Here is a 24,644-nt window from a genome sequence, read left to right on the forward strand (position 1 = left end):
TAGGTACAAATGCTGTACACACTAAGTAAAAAGAAAGGAACCTAATTCATAGAAACTATGTCATCATTTTCTGCTTTCATCATATGTTTTACAAAACAAAGCAGAAAATTAAATGGAAACCCATCTCCCACTGGACAAAACACCTGTTTCAGGATCCACATTTGATATCCACAAAATTAGGTAGCTATACATGCAATATGGGAGTTTGCATAAAGCCACATGAATGCTTTCACACATACACATGAACTAACATACAACAAAACACACACACACACACACACACACACACACACACACACACACATTCCATCCACACAACACAAGAGTGGTGCAGACCAATGCTGCACGTTTCAGCCCTGCATCAACTACAGAACAACTACAAACAAGTCAGCCAACACCCATCCGTGATAGTTTCCACTATGTGCTACTAGTTTGCCACACGGAATGAAGAGCTGGGGGGTTTGTTCGCGTCGATTGCACAGACGAGACCACAGCCCAAACCGAACGAATACACAGATGCATCTAATACATACACACACAACACACACAGACACAGACACACAGAATCACACACACACACAGGTCTGACAGGTCCATGTACGGCAATGCCTGCCTTTAACGAGAGTGTACGATATTGGTGGACCCATGCACCTGTACTATGGCACATACGCATTCTACATGACCACCATGAGACGAAATCATCTATACACCATGCGACCCTGAGAGCCCTCCACAAGTTTATCACTGCATCTCACCTCTCCTATGCAGCATCCATTCTGAATCCTCCTAATCAAACTGGTCTGGCACGAGAGAAAGAGATGCTGCCGATACTCGATAACTTTCCTACCCAAACACCAGCGCACGAGGTAAACCATGTAAAGATCCTTGGCAACACAAAGTGGCACTTTTCAGATGCTCTCTGGAATCACCGCAGACTTTTCCTCACGTCACTCCTTAAAATCGCGACGTCTCGTGTCGAGTTGACTTTCACTTCTTGCGCACTAGTGTAACTTTGTGTGCGGACAGGAGTAGCTTCTTCTTCGTTAATGGGTTCTTCTTTTTTTTTACGTCGCCTCTCCTCCACACTCCGTTTTCCCTAACTTCGGCCAAACAAAGACGAAGCGAGGCTAGGATCATTTAATATGCGCAGTGGTTGCAGAGCGGAGATGGAGGGGTGGGTAGGATGAGGGGGAGCGGGGATAGAGAGATGGCAGAGAGAGAAAGAGACAGCCACACACACACACAGCGGGCAGAAGGGGGGAAAAGCTTTATCTCCATAATAATAATTCCATGGACAACCAAGAATTGCCCGAGATAATAACTTAGTAATAACTGAGTGGAAGGGAGTGTTCCATTGTCTGCACGGGGGTGGCAGGTGGCTTGGACTCCGGGAGAGCACGAAGCCAGGGAGTATTAATTTTTGTCAACCCTCAAACAAAGGCCCAAGCCAAATGCGATAATCTGCTGCATTGATTGCGCTGGCCGATAGAAGGCAGAGGAACCATACACTCAGGAGGTGGTGTACAGCGGGGGACTGCGTGGGTAGGATTTAAGAGCGAGCGAAGGCAATCTAAAATTCACAAAGCATCTAATTGCACAACTAGTTTTCTATAGACATTGAGAGAGACATTTACTGAATACTTTCTGTCAAATTAATATCTGCCACTTTTTTTCCTTCTCTCTCTTTCTCTCCCCCTTCTACACATTCATTTCTCTCTTCCTTCTTATCATCTTCTTCCTTCCTCTTTTCTCTCTTTGCTCATCTTCATAATTCTTAATTGCAATTTCATTTGATAGAGTTAAAACAGGTGTGCAGAATGGCAAAGGTTTCATCAATATCACACCAATAACAGAAAGTGCCTTCAAATGAATAAATAAAAGGCCTATTGGTTGTAACCATAAAACAAAATTGCAAGAGGTGACATCATTATCTCAAATGTCTCTCATTGAACCGTGCACAAATCTTCACTAAACTTTCTTGATTGATATGAAATCAGTAAGAATATGATACTATCATTTCTCTGAAAGTATTAGTCTAGTACCATTCTAACAAAAATCACTTTTACAGAGGAAAGAAGTTGCAGTTACTGAAGTATTGACCAAAAGCATGACTGTGATATTTCTTTTTTTTTACAAATTGGTAACGAAAGGTGACATTTACATCTTTTCCAGTTTGTGTAATGCAGTTAAACCACTATTTACTATTTGCATATGAAAAAAAAAAACAGCTTTAGTGCTTCAAAATAGTTCTGAAATGTGAGTTCGGGATAGAAACAACCAATGTAAAAACATTAATTTCGAGGAGCCAAGATTCGTGAGAATAAAATGAAAAATGAAAGTTTTTGCCTATCCACAATGCATAGAATGCCAGTTGCCAATTCATGAAAGTTTCATGTTGCACAAAAAGGCCATCGGCTCCAATTCACGAAAGTTTCATGCCGCAAATGTTTCTGGTTTTTTTAAAGCAGCTGAAACTCATAATTGTACCTGTATGTTAGAAAAAAATAAAAAATTTTGAAGGCACGTTATTCAGGACCAAATGCAACTTTTTCAAACTAATCAATGCACTAAAGCACCATTCATTTTTTTTAAAGATACCAGGAGGAGTTTAGACCAAGTTGCCTTCTTGCCCTTAGGCATTTTGAGAATGTCAACACAGACCAATTTACAAATTGGTTTATGGATCGTGATGCAAAAATTGATTTTACTTGTAGCTGTTCACACATGGCTAAAAAAAAAATAATAATAATAATCCAGCTGCAAACACAACACTTTAAATCCTTGAAACGCTCATGCCTAAAAATTGACCACAGCATGACTCGGGCACCCTCATCCTACTTATAGTGCAGTATTACACAAAACATTTAGTGTGTGTGTGTGTGTGTGTGTGTGTGTGTGTGTGTGTGTTTTTCACACACAGTGTCCATTGCAATATCATGATGAACAGCTTTTCACATTGTGATACAGATCACGATAGTTTGTGCGTGTGTGTGTGTGTTCACACACAATGATTATTGGTTCTTCCACTCACATGGCAAAAACTGATTTTACTTGTAAAGTGGAAATTTTCATGGTGTTGAAATTTTCTCGCATTTCGCGCAACCAGATGCTAGCGCGGAAATAAAAGCATGAGAATGTTTTTGCATGTCACATGTTCCAGTAGTTGATGTCTTGATTCCGCGGAATTAAAAACACACGAAACTCTTCTTACCCGGTCAAGCGCGAAAAATCAGTCGCACGAAAATATCAATTTTTATAGTAAACTGTTAAATTTTGATGTAATGTGAACTGCCTTCATGTCATTCCTAGGTCCCACTTTCAAGTCTCTGTGACTGCACACGGGGAAAAAAAAGGCAAATGACCTTAAATTTTGCAAAACTTTCCCAATATGCATTTAATGAAGATTAGGAGGATGAGCAAAAATAAATGAAATAAAAAGGTAACAAAATGTTCCTAGCTGATCTAGCTGATCCTGTGTAGTTCCCTTTGCTCAAGTGATTTCCTTTGATAGTCAGTAAAACAACTGCAAACTAAGATTGTTTCTCAACAGCTCATCAGTTGTATCATCATACTTTTTATGAGGTCATACTGTCAACCTCCACATTATTTAGTTGTGACTGACACTGGGTCAACAGACTTTCAATATAATCTACATCAGTAAAAACCATCCATAAGCTCTTCTTACCTGTGCTAATCAGTGCGTGCACACGCCAGTGTTTACCTCATAAATGAATCAAAACCAAAACTTACTTTATATATAGATCTTTTTATACCTTCAAATTTGTTTGGCTACAATGAAATTTTGATATAATGAAAGAAAACTGCCAGTTCCAAAGACTTCACCAGAATCGGAGTTCACTGTAATACGGTAAACTTAATACTTTGCTTAATTTCTAGTTTCTTGATAGAAATATGGACCTCAGTCCCTCCAACAGTACAGTTCACTTCAAAAGGTCGCACTTCTCAGTGAATGGTAGGCCTACTATTTTGGAGTTACCTCTGCCCACAGTTATAACCAGAAACCCACTAGACAAGACCAAATACCTGATAGCAAAGTTCTCACTGCTGACAAAGTCTTGACTGGTGATCTCGCTTCCTTTGGTCGTTCTGCCATCTGCAGATAAAAAGACAACATGAATGATTTCATTTTGCAAATTTGAAGCAAATTTCACATAATACTTCCTTATTTATTCTTTTATTCATTACAGTTCAACCTTAGTAATTTAATACAAAGAAGTCTATAGTTTCATGGTCCACATGAATTATTTTATATTTCATGAATAATTCAAACTCCACAAGCATGAGTTTGTGATCGCGCACCATTTGCAATGTATTCCCACAGTAACATAAGTAGCAATAGTATGTCACTTCCTTTAGTCTGTAAAGACCACAGATACGAATCCTAGCTGACTGTCCTGCTGAAACAGCGCTGTTTGTAGCTAATTCGCAAAATTTCAATGCAGGCGAAAGTTCTTGTCTACATTATATGCATTGACCACCAGTGGCAATTCGCAAAAATTTCATGCAACGATAAAGACCGTCGGCTCCAATTCGCAAAAATTTCATGCCGCGAATATTTCACGTTTTACAGTATCACTATCAGGTTAGTTACACTGGCGTTGTTCACATCAGGAGACTGGGCTGCGCAACAAGTGAATACTTCACATTAATTGAATAGTGACAACATGAGGGGATAGTAGTCATATCACCCTGACCTCTGGGCTTAACAATCTGAAGAATTACCATGGCAATAGATAAGGTTCACGTTTAATTCTCCCTATCACAACTCTGAATCTGAACGCGTGTGGCGCTCTAATTTTTCTACCTTTAATTCTTGGAATATAAACTTCCGGTTATGAACCCGTGATGTGTACAAGTATGCTTTTATGCACATTGAACGCTGAAGTACAAGCTAGCATTCATAGCTGGTATCAAATTCTGTCTTACAATCTCCCAAATAATAGTTATTTTCTAATCTGTAACTTTACATAAATGGGATTCTTCTGCGAAGCAGCCCAATGCTGGGCCGATGATGCCAAACGACGAAATTACGTAAAATATCCATAGATGAAGGACATGACGTGGGTGAAGTTCCTAACAGACAAAGTTCAGCAGAGAGCACGGAAAAATCTGCTTCCCAGGAAAGATCACTTCGACCTGAAGTCAAACTCGCGTATTTGTTCGAGACATTTCCAGACAAGAATGTACAATCAAAGATCCTACACTACATAGGATCTTTGGTACGATTTTTCCAGAACCGCAGAACCGGAAGTATAATACGTCCCAAAAGCAATCCATCAGACATTGGTATCGCGAGGTGATATTGCTTGATATCGGCTATGCGATAGGGAGAATTGGTAGCTGTTTAGCTGCTGCCTAGAAGGCTGTATAACAATCAAGAATTATTGCAGAGAGCCTTACAAAATAGAGCAGTTTTGCAATCGCAATCTCTTACATTACCTAAACCCATTGGCCCGAATTCACGAAGGTGGTACAAATGAAACCATGGTTTAAACCATGGACAAAAAACATAATGCCTCCGGCACCACTTCGTGGCGGAGGCATAAAAACCATGGAGTACCAAGTGTCGCACGGAATATTTCGTCGACAAAATGACCGTTTTGTTAACGAAATCATCATTTCGTGGACGAAATGTTCATTCAGTTACAAAATGTTGTAATTTCCTTACAAAATAATCATTTCATCGAAGAAATGACTGATTTCGTAACGAAATATCCCCTGCAACACTTGGCGCTCCATGGTTTTTGTCCATGGTTTAAACCATGGTTTCATTTGTACCACCTTCGTGAATTCGGGCCATTGAGTTTATACTGTCTAATACTGTTGATTGCTACTCACAAACTATGTTTGTGTGTGATTGCCTCAAGCTGTTGTAATAATTTGTTAAAATTATGCAACTCTGCTGTTGAAAAGTATTCTTGGTGCACCTGTACAATTTATAATTTTATTCTTTTAAATATGCTGGCATATCCTTTACACAATGTAACAATGAATTCTCAGAGGGTGACACCCTTCTTTATAACACGGTAATAAACGCTTATATCTTTAACTTCTCTTTTTACAGGCGAAATTTGGCCTTGGGGCCACCCATCGCATAGGCAAAGCCCCTCCCCCTTTGCATGGGGATTCATGGAATGGGAAGGTGGGTTCAATTCAGGTATATTTGAGAATCCCCGTAACAAACTGTGTACAGCTTTATGCACCGATCTCTCTATGTAAAGCACGTACACAGCCAAAAAATCTTGACTGGAGATAACAATTACCGGTAAGTGTGTGCTTCGATGCACATATTCGCTGACACAGCTGACGGCGCTATTCATGGTTTACAAATGTACCCAGGTGGGCAGCGAATGAAGACCGATTTAATTGGACAAGCCATGCTTCCCCATGCTACCAGGTCTTTTAATAAAGAGGAAATTCACCCTAAATAAATGAACTTTGCAAGAACTGCAGTTTTTAAAAAAAATCCCTACAGAATGTTGCAAAAATGACAAAAATCGACTGAGAAATAAGGAAGATATGACATTTTGACATTTCACATTTTTTTCAGAAAACATTTCTTGACCAGTCTTTATGAATATTCAAATGAGCGAGTTGATGATGTTATGCCCTCACAATATCACAGTTAAGATTTGTTCTTAAGTATTTAAATTGGGTGGTTTTAAGCAAGTTCTACATTCATACACTTGAAATGAGATTTTTGTCATTTCTGTATACATTTATGAACAGAAAAAGAAATTGTGATGGCATGACATCATCAACTTGCCGATTTGAATATTCGTAATGACTGGTCACAAAGTGTTTTCCGAAAAATTGTGAAATATCAGAATATCATAACATTACTTCCTTATTTTTTTTTCGGATTTTGATCATTTTTTTAATTGTTTTGTGGGGAATCTTTTCTTCTTTCTTATGAACTTTACAAAATTCTGGAGTGGATTTCTTCTTCAAGCTTTCTGATCTCAGCATTGGCTTTCAAGATATTGGCTGACCCTCAACACAGTTCAGGATCAAGCAAGTAAGAACAGCACTTATTTTTCTTAGTCCCAGTTTCACCGATAGTATACAAACAGTGAATGGTCACGAGTGTGATGGTACAAGATTTTGCATAAGGTGAAAGATAGAGGCGCTCTATTCAACGAGGCGAAGCCAAGTTGAATAGTGCTCCTCATCTTTCACCGAGTGCAAAATCTTATTCCTCTGCACAAGTAAAGACCATATGGGCATTTCCGTGAGTTGTGCGACATGACCACCAAAATTTTACCCACATATTTCAGGACAACTAATAATCTTACTTTGTTAGCCATAGTTTGAAGTGTGTGAAACCAACTTTACCCTTAAGAAAAGTTCCCTTTTGTGCATTTTTATACCTTTTGAAACCAGAAAGCATTTTTTGACCTAAAAATCCCTAAAAATGCATTTTTGTTGCTCTTTGTGATTATTTTTTATATTTGAGGCTCAAATCAAACTTTGTTTGGTTTTACAAATCAAAAATATATTAATCTAGCAGTAAATAAAGTGGAGACCCCGATATAAGATATGTACTTCAGACACCAGCGTGCTCTTAGGGAAGGGATATTTATTCTCACTAGCGTTCTACCGCAGGAGGACGCATGGAACGCTCGAGGACGATTTTACGCGTATATAGGCGCATCTGACATGATGTGCGCGCTGGTGATTTTTTTCTGTAAGAGAGAGATCGTCCTACCGCGGTAGGACGACTGGCGTCCCTCCGCGTTCTACCGCCACATTTTGGTCACGTCTCATGCTTTGTGTGTACGTGTGTGTGTAATGTGTGTGGGGGGAGCCCGGTTTGGTCGTACCATGGTCGTACGCCATGTGATCCCAATCAACAGAAGTGAGAATTCGAGCAGCAACGCAACCAACGAGAGCCAGAAGCTGGGTGTACTACGATGCGTATGGCCATTTTTAAAGACTAGAATTACACGGCTTGAAATCGTTTGTGGCCGTATGGATGCCAGTTTAATCACAAATGAGGTGGAAAAATATCGTCGCGCAACCTTCAAGCTGAGACACTATTCTATTGGGATCACTCAAAAAGTAAAGTGTAGGCCCTAATTTACATCCAAGGATGAAGTGATTATGATTAAGTAGGTCTAGGCTAGTTAGTACCGGTACCTGAATCCTGATTTCACGACAGTGAAATGAGCTATATAATGTGACATGACAATTCGCGAGTCTTGTGTTGATATAAATGAACGAAATCACTGAAAAAAAATATCTACACGTGACTCATATTCTTTGTCAGGCAATCGAATAGCGAGAGTGCAACGTTTGACATGTTAAAATGCCAATGGGAAAAATGAGCTTCAAATATCGAAGCTCCTTTGTTAAGAAAAAAAAAAACCCGACAAAACAAAACACAAGTCACAAAAAGGACATCGTGAAGCTGCATTTTGACAACTCTTACGATTATTTACAAAGAATACGGCATGTACCACCGGTCACACACCTTGCTTAGACTCGCCTTTTTAGACGTAAATTTTGGTGGATGAATTTCACTTCTGATGAGCGAATGTACGTAATATCATGTCTTTCTTGTAGTTTGTAGATTGTATTTTGTACATTGTTATTACAGCTTGATCGTCACATTGACATTATTTTACCGACACGGCAGTTCTTTTCACTGTCGGGATATTACTGTTTTACGGAAATTAGTTCTTATAATGGTACATACACCTACAGAATATTTACCACGCCTCGACGGGCAACTCATTCCGTGTGTAAGGACGCCCAAGGTTGTATTAAACGATGTGCAATTTCGTTCCTGATCTCCCTATCATTACAGGAGTATAGGCTGCTGCTAAAATACCGTTGCAATCCCAAGAAAACCGCTGGATTTTACATTAAATTGGTTGGGCTTTTAGGGGAGATTGCCTGTACATACCACTTTGAAAGACAGGAAAGCAAATTCTTCTCAAATCAGTAGTAACCTGTGATATATTCCCAACAATTCCATTTCAAACACGCTGTTGTTTTCCCGGCCTGCAGCTGCAGGCTATTAACAGCACAATAACAATATGAAGAGAAACGCGTACACTAGTACTATAGTTGAATGATTGAGAACAACAGTTACTGTAATCAAGTCAGTCTGCGAGAGAATCTGTGAACAGTCTACTGAGTATTGCAGAAGAAGAGGTGCGCAAGAACCACGTGCTGTCATTCAACATGTGCGTGCCTGGGAAGAACGCAACTTTCATGTTCAGCTCCCACGCACGGTGTCATGTAAGATGTTCTTTGAGTGGTGGGAGACCGACGTGCAATCAACACGTTACGACGCGAAATTGTTTTCTTCTCTATTTTTTTTTTTTTTTTTGAGAAGCACAGCGGTGTTTTCAAACACACTATGTTATGTTAGGTTGGTTTTCGAGGGGTGGGGTGGTGGAGGGGGAGGCGTAGTACAAGACTTTGAGCAAGGAGATGCTACATCTTTCAGTTTTTTCTCGGGATGCGCAGATTGCTGTAATTATAATTATGGGATATTACACGATGAGAGTTGAATTAAAACACGCAAGTAAACGTATGCCCACATACACGCACTGACATAAACACAAAAACACGATATAGTTTTGACGACATGAAATATACTGGTGATTTGTAATTTTCTTAAAATTCAATGATAAAAAAAAATCCTTCCATCTGCCACGTTTCCCTCTCTTCTACATCGCCATTAGGATCAATTTCAGGATCAAATTTGATCATTTCTTCCTCTGTTGTAATTGTCAAATACTATTACATGTACATGTATTGCTCTTTATGATAAACTAACTTACAACTTGGATGGAATTGCCGAATAACCAACCGTTTGACCTTTTTTTATTTTCGGTTAAATTACGAATGCCATTACCAGCAAAGAATAAGGGGAAAAAACATTGACGACAGTAAAATAAAAGCGAAGAGCTGATTGTGCGTATGCAGTCTCTTCGGATAGAAGAAACTTGACCCCCCCCCCCCCCCCCCCACACACACACACACACACACACACACAACACACACTTGTGGGCATTTCCACAAAAACAGTTGCCAGACTCCAGGTGCTGGACGAAAGAATGCGCGCACTTCTGGTAATAAACAGCGTATGACATAGCCTGGAAACATCGATCGAACAACGATCAGCTTGTAATTGGCAAAGATCATGATTCTAAGCAACACATCATGATTGTGTATAGCTTTTCTTTTGGCCCATACTAGACAACATCGAACAGTCGATTATATATGCTTGAATACCAGTATTTTAATGCTCACTGAACTATAAAAGGGATTGATTAATCACTCAATCAAAAATGGAATTACAGAAATATTACTAGTATGAAGGGTCTCGTATGCCGAGACAAATTCACTACGAGAATGTTATGCAGCCGCATGCTTATTGAGAGCTACATGTACCCGATTAGACAGCAAAATCATGACAATTTCATGCCCCTCAAAACTGCGTATCCCTATTCAAAGTTCGAAGGAACTTCACCTGTGAAAAAAAAAATATATATATATATATATATTATTATATATATACTGTAAATTTCCACTAAATTTTACTTAGATATTTTGGCTAGCAACTTTCGTTCGGGGTTTTTCTTTTCTTCATTCTCATTTTTATTTCTTTGCTCGTAAAAGACTTCTTGATTTCTTCAACTAAGTCATGAGGGGCATTCGATCCATCGAACTTGCAATAACCTCATTCCTTTGAATTGAGTGAAACCATGTGTTTCGTACGGGTGCTGTTCGTTATTCCGAAGGTTCGTTATTCCGAAGGTTCGTTAATCCGAAACACGCAAATTCCCTATACTTAGAGGCTCGTTAATCCGAAAATGAAAAAGGGTTCGTTAATCCAAACATTTGTGGCGTTATTCCGAAGATTCGTCAATCCAAAAATGAAATTCGGAGCAACGAACCTTCGGAATAACGAACCTTCGGAATAACGAGCTGTAATCGTTTCGTATTTCGGCACATCCACGCAAAGCGTGGCGTTTTAGCGATCATGCATGTGGCAGACTTTCAGATTATAGTTAGGGGGAAAAGAAACTGGAATAATATACTTCGGAAATGGTGATGTTTGAAAACAATGCATGTCTATGTTTTATAGTAAACGATAATTAAAAATACCCAACAAAGTTTTGCATTCGCTCTCACAAAAGCTCGCTTGAGAAGATCAAAGTATCCCCCTCTCCTGAAAGGCAGTTGGAGTTTCCGCACCCCCCCCCCCCCCTTCCGAAGTATTTGGAGATCAGATATTGCGTCCTTGGTATAACATCAGATATTGCGTCCTTGATATAACATAAAGCAATCAATGAACGCTGAACATAGGAATCTTTATTCTTAGGGCAAAATACGAATTTTGGAGCTGCTGAGTATGTCCCTACTAATTTCTGCTTACGAGCACATAATTCTGTGAGGAATTCAAAGTTGTATTTGATGAAAATTTGTTTTGAATTACGAACCTTCGGAACAACGAACATCATCCCATTTTGACTGGAAGGGACTGGCATTTGTTTTTACCGTTTGGAATTGCAGATCGGTGTGTAAAGAAAGAGTAAAATATGGCCACCACGTAGTATTTTGCGGAATTCTATCCGGACTCTTTGTGGAGTTTTCCGACAGTTCATTATTCCACAGGGAAAGGTTCGATAAAGGGATGGTACAGTTTTGTTTGAGATGGGACTAGATGTTTTTTTTTTCTTTTAGATGAGATCTCTAATGAAATAATAGAGAACACATAATTCTATGAAGAATTCAAAGTTTAGTGATGAAAATTGGTTTTTAAATGGCTGAGATATCAGGGAGGTGGAATAAAGCAGTTCAAGAAAAGTTATAGACCCACTTTGACGATCGTTTGTTTTACACTGTTTTTATATCAGCCATTTCAAAACAGATTTTGCTCAAATGAATGTTCAATTCCTCTTAGAATTGTATGTTCTTCAACATTTCATAAAGGTTGCTTGTGAGTATCTTGCTATGAAAAAAAAAAATCACCCAATATATTATACCACTCCTTTAATCGAATTAAGACAAACTTATACAGCAGTGAATAACCTGCGGCGAAGACGGGGGGGGGGGGGGGGGGGGGTCATCGTTATAAAATGATGATGAGAAGGGGCTGATAAATGACAAGGGGAACACGCAGCCCATTATTTCAAAGAGGATGATCAGGATCAGCAGGCCCGTAGCGGGGGTGGTGTTAGGGTGCGTATACATTATACGCCACCCCCAAAAAATAAATACTGTAAATAAATAAATAAATATAAAATAAAAGTCTGGAAGGTCCACTTTTTCAAAAAATACCGTAAGACATATTCATAAGCCTCATCTGTATGCACTACTCCAATGTCCACTGTCTCGTTGGATGACCCCGACACCTGACCACTCGGTACCCCTCACCTTACCTTCGCACACAAGTGTGGAATAATGAAGTAACCTATATACAAGAAGCAGAATTTTTTTTTTCTTCATCATCACAGTTTCGTAAGAAGGGAGAGGAAGAGGAAAAAATGAAAATAACAATGATAAAAGCAATTCCACATATTCAGATTACGATTATATTCCAGTTCGTCTCTTGGTGTATATCGTGTATTCGTGTGTGAATTTACGCCTACCGATTGTAGTTCGTTATTCCGAAGGTCCGTTATTCCGAAGGTTCTTTAGTCCGAAGGTTCGTTATTCCGAAGGTTCGATAATCCGAAAAAGTGATAAGGTTTGTTATTCCGAAGGTTCATTAATCCGAAAATGAAGTAAGGTTCGTTAATCAGAAAAGGAAACAAAGCTCGTTATCCCAAATGTTCGCTACGGACCCAATTTCATTTTCGGATAAACGAACATTCAGAACAACGAACCCTATTTCATTTTCGGATTAACGAACCTTCGGAATAACGAACCTTCGTAATACCGCCACAAATGTTCGGATTATAACGAACCCTTTTTCATTTTCGGATTCTGTAGGTATTATAGGGAATTTGTGTGTTTCGGATTAACGAACCTTCTGTCAGCTTTAAACGGGTATGTGCGTGATTCTGTATACGTGTGTGTTTTCATTTAATTTTCATTCCTTGATATCTCCATTTTTAAAACTTTTTGTAATGGAGTATACGCTGATGAAAACATTATCAAGTCGCGACTCGACCACTCACCTATCATCTTAACCCATCTCCGCACACACGTACTCTCTAAAAAAAAATCGAGTGAAAATATTCACTCTTAAAGGAGTGAATACAAAAAGAGTGAATTTAGTGTGAAATTGGAGTGAATTTTGAATGCAAAGTTCATTTTCACTCATTTTGGAGTGACCTCAGGGATCACTCGAAGAATTTGGAGTGATCCCTGAGGTCACTCTAAAACGAGTGAAAATGAACATTTTCACTCAAAATTCACTCGAAATTCACTCGAAATTCACTCTTTTTTGTATTCACTCCTTTAAGGGTGAATATTTTCACTCGATTTTTTTTAGAGAGATTCAAAGAAGCAGATATTTTTTCTTTCATCACAATAATGTCAGGAGTAGATATAAAATTCATCAATTCCACAAATAGAGATTACGATTGTATTCCAGTTTGTGAATCGTGTGTTCTTGTGTTTGTAATTATGTGTTTACATGCACCTCAACATAACACCATTTTTTCAACATATACATATGGTTACAATTCGTTATTCCGAAGGTTCGTTCTTCCGAAGGTTCATTAATCCGAAAATGAAATAAGGTTCGTTATTCCGAAGGTTCGTTAATCCGAAAATGAAATAAAAGCTCGTTATTCCGAAGGTTCGTTACGGACCCTATTTCATTTTCGGATCAACGGACCTTCTGAATAACGAACCCTATTTCATTTTTGGATTACCGAACCTTCGAAATAACGCCACAAAATGTTCGGATTAACGAACCTTCGGAATAACGAACAGTACCCTTTTATATATGAACTAACGAACCATCACAAAATCGAACCTTCATTTCGGATTGGCAAACCTTCGGAGAATTTAATAGGCCATATCATTCATCATTTTCGGATTCACGAACCTTTGGAATAAAGCACTTTCAGAGCAACACGCTCTAAAACCACCCTTTTTATTCGGGCATTGGGAGAAAGTTCAGAAAAGAATAATCTTTGAGGTATAAGAAATCAGTTTCATTCTTATTCGACACTATCGATGATTTCTAGGCGTGGTGTTCAATTTCCGACAAAAAAAAAAAAAAAAAAAAGAAGAAGAAGGAGGTTCGTTATGCCGATGGTTCGTTATTGCAAATCCGATACACGCAGATTCCCTCTGCCGACTATATAGAAGTTTGTCAATCCGAAAATAATCAACAAGGTTCGTTTATCCCATTGCACTTGTGGCATTATTCCGAAGGTTCGTTTCTCTGGAAATGAAATAAGATTCGTTGATCAGAGAATGAATCACGTCGTACGAAACTTTTTCTGATAAACGAACTTGCAGTATACCGAATCAATTTTCGTTATCAAATGAACGAACCTTCGATCCTTTCTTCCTCTCATTTTTTTATATATTTATTTCTTTTTTATTATCGAACCTTCTGGTTATTAGGGATAATCAAGAAAAGACAAAATCCTTGAGGCAAGATAAGTTAACATACATGGTTCGACATAGTTTACTTTTTATCGAGGAGTATTCATATGGCAGTGAGTGATATCTTACAAGGAGGTATGGAAAACGTGGAGATATAATCGTAACAAATAAGTATAGTATCTTTTGGTTTAGAATGGTTGATTTTTTTCAGGCACGGTATACATTATTCCGTTGAAAGGAAATTCTGATGTTTCGTTATTTCGGCTGCATGTACGTCACGATACCGACACCCACGAGTCATATTTACATAATATACAGTCCAGGAGTCATACACCTCACGAGTCATACAGCCCTGAGTTCGACATAGATGATGTCCACTGGCGGGGAGGGAAAATACCGAATGTTCCATCCGAAGGGTTTGGAATGCTATTGAGGGAGGTTATAAGTCCCGAGACGAAGTCGAGGAACTTACAGCCTCCCGAAATAGTGTTTCAAACCCTGATGGTGGAATGTTTGGTACATGTTCCCGACAACGAAAGTCATTATCTGTTAGATTAGGCCTATATGGGTTAGTCAAATTATCACACTTTCGTACGCATTACAATAATCGGTCATCTGCTTTAATTTTCACATTGTACGGAATAGGCAAATTTATATCCTATCGATTGCGTGAAAAATATGATCGTACAATCGTTTGGTATCGTTTGTCATTTCTTACGTGAAAATGTTTTCCCATGGGAGAGCATTACAAAAATGTTCTGCCCATGGGCGAACATAACCAATGTGCCTCCATCACGTGACTGTGTTTAGCCAATCAATCAAAACCGGTATTTGAATAACCCATTTAACGTGAGCAAAAAAGGCCTAACGAGACCGACACATTAAATCCCGTGTTGTATATCCATCGAACTCGTGGACTGTTTTTATTTATGTCGAACTCGTGAGCCGTTTTTACCGAGTGTCGAACTCATGAACTTCATTTGCCCAGCGTCGAACTCGTGGGCTCTATGACTCGTGACCTGTATGACTCATGGACCTGTTTTCAATGTCGAACTCGTGGGCTGTATGAGTCGTGGGTGTCGGTCTCGTAGGATGACCCCGTTATTTCGAATCTGAAACACGCAAAATCTCCAGATGTTTGTTAAAGAAAATATAAGGATTCGTTAATACGAATATTACTGTGGCATTATCCCCAGGGTTTGTAAATCTGAGAAAAAGTTTGTTAATCTTAGAACGAACTCTCATGTATAGGTCTGCGTGGTACGAAACTTATGGCCTATTAGTTTCGGGATTGCGGAATCTTCAGAATTACACATTGTGTTTCGCTTTCGAATCAACAAACCTTCAAAATTACTTAACTTTTCTTCTTCTTTTTCCATATTTTGTTAAGCGAACCCTCGGAAAACCGAAACTTTTTTTTCTCTCTTTCATTTTTTTTCTTTATTAAAAAAACAAAACAAAAACAAAAACAAAAAACTTCGGATTGTGAACTGTGAGAAACGAACAGTTACTGTTGTTTTTTCCCTGATCAGTGGTGATAATTGAGGTAAGATATAATTCAGTAGAAAAGAAAATAAGGCACACAAAAAAACAAGTTACTAGTATTTGAATCCTGACATCAATTAATGTTTTTTTTTTTCTTTTTACCGATAAATGAAAGATCAGACAGATAAGAAATGAGAGGAAAAAGAAAAAATAGCCTGTGATAACGAATCGTATTAAATGTTTGACATCCTTGGTCTTCGCCCTCGGTCTTCGATTTGCTTTCCTTACCTGTCCATCCCGGGTCCCCCAGGCCCCAGACTGCTTATAACCTCCAGGAATGCACCAGTGCGCGCGGTTTCCTTTGTTGAATGCTCTCTATTCTACCGCCCCACCCTTCCCCCAAGTCTGGCACCTTGCCATCGTGGGATTTTTCATGTTTTCCTTCTTGGTCAAGTTGGTGTTCACAACTTTGTCTACGTGACTGCGTTCTGTTTTGTTTCTCCGAATTCGCTGCGTGCTCTACAGACACGTGGTGCACAAACAGTTACTGTATGGCTGTTTACGAGGGGGGTCACCTATACAGATACTCACCTGCAAACAGCTTACGGCGAGCAGAAAACGCCAGTTCTCTGCTGGTGGTTACTTTTACTGCCAAAATATTGGGCTTTGTCACTACGGAATACTATTCACACACAAATTGCATTGGAATATTCAAGTACATTGTATAACTACTCGTACTTCCGATCATAGCGATCTCTCGAGTGTTCGTGTTTCATCGAAAAGTAAGTGTTAGAAAGTTGTTGAAACTGCGTAGCAGCGCTAGACAGTCGTTAGTTTAGGGCTTCCGTATGCTCGATTTTTATGGGTTTATTGATATTGGAGCTCAGGGAAAATGTGGGGGAAAAGGATGACTTCAAAATAATTTGCTTGCCCGATTCGGTCAAGCATTTTTTTTCCTTGTTCCAAAACGCTTGCCCAACTTTACTACTAGCTTGTTAGTATGAGAAAGTGTGTGATAGATTGCTTCACATGTCATGATCGTACTGTACAAACTCAAAGAAAAAAATTTACTCGCAATTTTCCTGAAAGTGAGATCGAACAAAAACTTTAAAAAGATAAAATTAGATAAAAAAATGTCATGATCGTGCTGGAGAGAGCCCAAAGAATTTGCTAGATTGTATATTTGTAGTCAGACAAATCACACGCAGTTTTGCTGAGCATGATTTCGAAAGAATTTGACAAAACTTTGTCATGATCGTGCTGTGACAGAGCTCAAAGAATTCGTAAAGTGCAAACAAGTCAAACGCAGTTTTGCTTATGTTGAGATCGAAAGAAAGTGTATAATGTTTATTAATACGATCGTGAGAACTCAAAAATTGAAACGCACCGTTACTAACCCCGCGTGAAACACACGAGCCGTTCAAATACACTACAACATGATACATGTAACGAGTGTATCGTGCATGCATCAAACGTTAGAAAGGTTGTGCCACAGAGATGATCCGATCGACGGGGAAAGGGTGTGCGTGCACCACTTCAGTGTAGTTGCGTGCACACGAAGAATGAATCATGCCCGTCCTACCGCGGCAGGACGATCAGCGTCCTACCGCGTTCCTCCGCACGATTTTTTTTCCCCTGCCGCTGCGCATAGAAAAAAACGTTCAGCGCGTATACGCGTTCGGCAAATCGTCCTACCGCAAATTTGCGGGATCCCGCGGTAGAACGCTAGTGAGAATAAATATCCCTTCCCTTACATAGCTCGAGAAGCTGCTGTAACGTGAGTTACCGAAACATGAACTTTTTAACCTAGCAATTTTAATATGCCCAACTGAGACATGGTATTTTGGATTATCAAATAACTATGCAGCACACATCCAAGAAATATGATGGGACTTATAGTCTTTGCTTCAAATTCTCATAACAGAGGTCTTAAAATTGTAACGTGAGTTACCATGTAACGTGAGTTACCATGTAACGTGAGTTACCACAATGTAACGTGAGTTACCGACATGATTTTTCTTTAATACCAAGAAATGATATGAAGGTTGTGATTGTAAGTAACCAATGAGTACATGATTACTGAACTCTTGTACTAAGATTCTATTTCCAGTAGATTGTTATTCTCTTGGTCTCTCTCTATCACCAAAACAACTGGTCTACATGTACAAAGTATTAATTACACATGTTCATCACATGTGCTTCAACAGGTTCCAAATTTACTATTTAATATTACAGTGCATGTATACTGATCTGTTACGAAAGTTGTTAACAGACATTTCCTCTTAAGCTGCATGGACCTTGTTCCAGCAAATTATCAAAATTTTGTGATAACTATTAATAGCCTCCTGATTGGGATAATCACTGCATGATTACTCTTGAAAAGTTCTTGTTTCTGTAATTCAAGTGATTTTTATTTGACATTTCATAGTTTATACCTACCTGTATAGACCAAAGTCATTGTTTATGAGGCTGAAAGATTTACATGTGAACAGAATTTTAAGATTGGAGCTCGCTTCCTGCTGTTTTTTCTGAGATTTTTGAGAACTGAACATTGTGAATTTGACACGCTTATGTGTTTTATACTATTCTACTCTGAGGTTTTAGCTATATTGTTGCAAAATCCTACAATGAAACTTTTCCATGTTTACTATAATTTACATTACATGCTGATCTATTACCAAAAACTTGTTGAATGTGAACCTCATTATCAGACATTTTCTTTAAGAGCTGGACAGTCATGTACCTTAAAGCAAACTATCAACATTTTGCGATATTAATAGTTAGCCTCCTGATCACAAAATATTTACTATTCATGTTTTTCATTGGGACTTACTGCTTCAGTCTGCTTGATTACTCTAGAAAATACTGGTATACTTTTTACATGTATGTACAATTTAAATAATGGCTACTTGACATTTCATAGACCAAAGCCATTGTTTATTAAGGCTTAAACATTTATGAACATGTTTTATTAAACTGATCATTATTTACTGGTAGCAGATAACTAAAATTTATCTGCAGTTTCTGTAATTCAAGTCTAATTTCTGTACCAGTTTAGTATAAGAATTTGTTAAACAAATCAAACATACAAACAATTGATTATTGAGTAATTCAAACAATTATCAAATAATTGGAATATAAATTGCATTGTTTAAAAGTTAAAAGATTTACTGAAATATTCATTTCTGAACTTTTAAACTCTCCACAGACTACATGTACAGGTCTCTAGTCTCGTGACTCAGTGTATTAAATGGAATAGTTTGTGGACGACTTGTTTTATCTAGATAGCCTGAAAATCCATTTAAATCTAGTAAAATAAAAAAAAACAAATCAAATTCTCAATTAAATCCTCAATTTCTGATGCATTTGTTAACTGGAAAAGTGTGTAATTTAATGAAATAGACTCTGTTTCATATCATTTTGTTGAATACAATTTTTGTCTCAGTACAAATGAAAGCTTGGAAAATGACTCAATTAAAAATGAAATTTATCTTCAAGTTGGTATTCTAAATGTAAAGTTTCCTGCCTTTTGGTAATCTCATGGATTAAATGGGATTAATTACTGTCAGATCAATGTTTACACTATTTGTAAATCAATTTAGATTCTTTATTCATGGAGTTTGTTTGTGAAAAAAAGTTGTCTTGGTAAGTTTTCTTTGGATTATTAAGACAAAAAATTGTCTTGTGATCATGTGGACAAACTGTAACGTGAGTTACCGTAACGTGAGTTACCGCTTCACATGACGATACCTGGAGAATGTAAGACAATTTGAATTTTTACCATACTCGGTGATGTATGTTGTTAGTCCATGACTTTGACATAATAGACTTTAAAGTCTCTCTGTTTCTTGTTTGAGGAAACTTTTGAATATAAGACATGTCAAATTTTTGCATGTCCAAATTATGTAACGTGAGTTATCGACATTTGTAGTGTTTTTTCTCATAGTTCTCATAAGAGTCTGTGGATGTAATGTTGCTGTGAGGTAGGATGGAGGTGCATGATACTCATTCACATATAGTAACTCATATCACTAATTAGGTTTTAAGGATATTGATCTCAACGACCTAATTTTGAGTTCAAAATGTAACGTGAGTTACCGTGGAAATGCCCATATACTATATACAACACCTCAAATGTCAACAGACTGGTGGTCCACACAGATTCTTGAACTTCGCACAGAAATGGAACAATTTTCCGTGAAAGAAGAATGAGTTATCGCACAGTCACAGTCGCTGTGTACGTACGTAGTACACGAAGCCGATCGGTTGCGGAGTTGTTTACAAAAATGAGTGACAAAAGTAGGCGCTTGTAAGCGCGCTTGTAATTGTTGAGTGCGCGCAGCAAATGTTTGTTTATTGTGACATCAGAGCCGTGCGATAGAACAAAAATTTCGAGTTACTCGTGAGTTTCACACGGGAGTCAATGGAAATGAGTAACGTCTGCCATGCGCTATCCATTTTTGCTCAAACAAAATTGCATGGCTGACAGTCAGAGCGTGCGATGGAACTTTTAACTAAATATCACCTGATGGGCAATTGACCAAATGGATAGCTACATTCTAATTAGGTGCTGTACAAGATTGCAGCTAAGAGCTATCGTGGAAAATATATCAAGAAAAAAAAAAGATAATAATAGAGCTATGATAAACATCTCCTTTGATTTTTTTTGATGATAATGTTCTAACCATATTCATTCAGAAAGACTCTTCAGTCAATACAGCTATATGCTTTTCCTGAGGGCCTCATGAGTTTCCTCATCTTACCCGCTGAGGACGGACTGATTTTGCTACAACACACATTTCCCATAGACACCTGCCCGAGTACATGTATGCACTCGGGACTCCTCCTCAATGGGTTAAAGTTTGAATCTGTTTTACACAGCTTCTCTCTCTCTCTCTCTCTCTCTCTCTTATTCTTTTTATCTGATACACACACACACACACACACACATTTACAAATACAAATTTTTAAATTCTTATCAAAGTCTTAGTTCTACTTCAGGCTTGACTACAGAGTCTACCTATTTGATGAACTTAGTTTCTTAGCAAACAACAAAATAATTGAGAATGACAAGCAAAGTTACAAAGTAATAATGCCCTAGCACAGTTCACAAAGAAGATATCATATAAAGGAAAAAGCAAGGAGGAATGCAAAATTATGCATAAAATCTTAGAAGATTTAAACATGTGTGTGGTAATCTATAACTCATCTCATTATCTAAAATTTACACAGAGAACCAAACTAAATCACATTTTACTTCATGTGGGTATGAAGTATAATGGAAGCGTAACAAGCTGTAAGCGTGCTGCCACAAAGGATTGGTACAATGTACTTATCCACAGATTAAATTGCAAAGTAAAAGTAACAATCCAGCTTACCATCGAAACATTACATATAAGGAGGCAATACCATACTAGACGTCAAAGCTGTTCCACAAAACCTGTCACACCTAGCATGCCTATCGCCAACTGCAGTGTAAACTTGTTTCAAGTCCTATAGAACTCGGGTCGTTTGCGTGTTGATTAAAGGCACACTCCACATTCACAACTAAAATCAATTCTACCAACTGCTGCGTTACTTGGTAGGAAGGAAATTAAATCCTGTATGTGCCAGGGACTTTGGACAGGGTGTACAGCTCCATGGAGTTTTCAGTGCCAATTGGAACTAAAAGCCTGCAAAGAGTTAAGTGTTTTGAAAAAAAGACTTTGGAGTACAAGAAAGTTTCCCACAAGAATGCTTCCTTAATGATAAGAGGATACCTGTATTACAGCAGCAAATGATGACAACTGAATTAATGATGATGATAATGATAATAATAATAATAATAATAACTTTCTGTAGATGCAGCTCTATATTATCAAAAAAGATATGATTCACTTGTTTTGCATAACTATTTGATTTCTTAGATACTGATAATTTGCTTTGTCAATCAAACTCAGCTGACATAAATGGTAACACTTAAAAAATTATAAGAAGAATAAACAAAAAAAACTAGTCATTAAATAATCTCTGTGTTGGTACAATTTTATATATCTTTTATCACCACAATGAGTTTAGGATGGCATTACATCTTACATCTTCATTCACACACTATGACACACTGCATCGATGCATGCATGCATGCACACACACACACACACACACACACACACACACACATATTAAAAGCAGACTTACAGGGGCAGCCATGGGCAGGTCAGTTATTTGCAAGGATGTTTGCAGCTCATACTGGTGCACAGGCCTTGAACACATTGTCTATGCTACAGGTAAGTGGCTGTGACGTCACTCTTATTTCCTCACTTGCTCAATTTTTCAACTCAAACAATCTTCACACTAATAGATGAAAGACCCACCGGATTCCATATCATTCTACTTAAAAACTGATTTGGGGATATTATTTAATCACATATTCTTAAAAGACAGATCATGTTTATTCTGCTACAAATCAAATGCACACAAAACAATGCAATATCACATACAACATCTTTACTGTCATGTGATCAAGTAAGTAATCCTTGTTGGCATTCAAACAGGATGTTATTTCTGATGACTCACTTGTATTCACTTTTATGCCTGTTGTACTTTACCTTTCTTTTGATACAGATAACCTTCATTTAAACTTTCTCAAAAAACTTTTACAAACTTTTGCTTATCTTTTACTTCAAATTTTGTGAACAAAAGATGTTTGACTTTTATGACCCCAGTTCACAGCAATGAGCAGGTATGACTTCTACTCTGCCACCTGACCATATAAACTTTTGCATTGCATAATCATGCAAGGTGACTGATCTGAGTCACAAGAAGGTATGAATTGTTCATGTGAGAATATTAACTACAAAAACTCTATTTTCTTCATTTCTTATCCCTTCTTAAAACCAGCAATAGAAGAAAAGAAAAAGAAATACCGGTACTGTTCTTCCCTAATAACCATTTATGGAAACATTTTGGCTCAGCAAAAACAAACTTGAGCACAAATGATACTCCCAAACAGTCATGGTAACAGACCTTTAACAGCGCACAAAAACAACAAAAATATATTAGTAGACAGGTGTTGCGGATTTCATCAAACTTTGCATAGCAGGAGAGTGCGAGAGAGAGAGAGAGCGAGGGACAAAACTTGTCTACACAAAGATTGCAAACAATTTCACCAAACTCAATATAGTAGGTCTGAACATCTGTTGAAGTTTCCACCGTACAACTTTACAGAGTAAAGTTGAAAGAAGTATATGGCAGCTTATGCATGTACTACGATGTATAGTGTACAAAGAAACTCCAGATGGTGACATGTTGTTCAATCAAACTGGGAGAGGGGGATTACAAACTGTGTGTAATAAATCAAGTTCCAAAGTTTGCTGCAGAATCTTTCTAAAAGGAACAGTTCAGCGATTCATGTGCCAAATTCTTTTAAGTATGTTTCACAACTATTGTGGAACACCAAATCCAACAGAATGAGAAGTGCACACTGCTGAAGGATGCAGCATGGCTGCAGATTACAGATTAGCAGCCTTTTCTCTTATAAGAAGCTTCTGATTTAGGAAAAAAATACATGAATATGTTCAGTGTTGACACATTTTACTTAGTTCTTAATTACAATCTATCAGAAGGAGCATTCCCATTTGAATTACCAATACGTGGTATTAATTATCACGGAAACTTGTAAGCACCATTCTCAAGAGTGAAATACCACAGGTACATACCTGAGCGGTAATTCGGAACTGACACAGAATGCATACACTTATCCTTCCCAGATTATTGCACATTTCACGAGTATTTGCAGGACTAAAATCATAATCGAATCTAAAGCCCGTCACACTTTGCCGGATAGGCCTACCGCACAAGAAACAGGCGATATTTTGCTCATCCATTGTTCAAATCATCAATCTGGTGGACAAAGTGTAAAATTTCCGCTTTAGAGGAGTGTATATGCACAGTCTACGGGCCGAACAAAAGAACAAACAAGGCACCTGTGGCAATTGTGTACAGGACAGTGGAACGTGCACAAACTCATGAGAAATGAATTTGACAAAGGTCAGCTCGCGCTATCCATTTTTGGCGAGACAAAACTTTGTGAATGCACTTTGTGAATGCCGCTCTGACGGAAATCACCAGAAGACAGACGTCCATCCCAAGAGTACAAAGGACATGAAATGCATTTTAACTGATATTAACGGATGCCAAAAATTGACATTCGTTTCTCATGCATTTGCCTTATCCACCAAAGTGTGACAGGGGCATCCCCATTAAAAAGTCACTTGACAAATATTTGGACAAAATGGTTTTCAACAGCAAGGGCTCACACAACAAATCATGATGGCATTCTTCCCGCTAAATTGGAAAATCATACTCGTGGCATGCTGTATTTCTGGTGATGTTTCAGGAGGCATTTGGCAACACTCATCATTTTTGTTGCAATTTTTTTCTATTGTCTTGACATTTCACTCACCAGTTTGCATGGCCTTAGTTATTTTTAAATTGCTGCAGATTGCATGCTGTACCCCTATCACGGCTTGAAGCGAGACTATCATGTGATGCCACAATGGAGGTTTGGACAGTAGTCATGTGAGGGTCACAAGATTTGACTGGACACACTGAACAATCTACAAAATTGG

At 38.1% G+C, this 24,644-nt stretch overlaps 1 protein-coding gene across 1 annotated transcript in view; it reads right to left on the bottom strand.

The window, feature by feature from the left end:
- The window catches only part of LOC139736861 (uncharacterized), a 117,258-nt gene that overhangs the window by 71,886 nt on the left and 20,728 nt on the right, over window positions 1-24,644 (bottom strand). The window contains exon 3 of the mRNA XM_071647523.1: window positions 4,045-4,114. Within this exon, the coding sequence (XP_071503624.1) occupies window positions 4,045-4,114 (70 nt within the window). The remainder of the gene's footprint in view (window positions 1-4,044; window positions 4,115-24,644) is intronic.

This window comes from Diadema antillarum, unplaced genomic scaffold, assembly GCF_040938485.1.
Source record: "Diadema antillarum isolate AM-2024a unplaced genomic scaffold, OU_Dant_1.0 seq00000668_RagTag, whole genome shotgun sequence".
Taxonomy (NCBI): Eukaryota; Metazoa; Echinodermata; class Echinoidea; order Diadematoida; family Diadematidae; genus Diadema; species Diadema antillarum.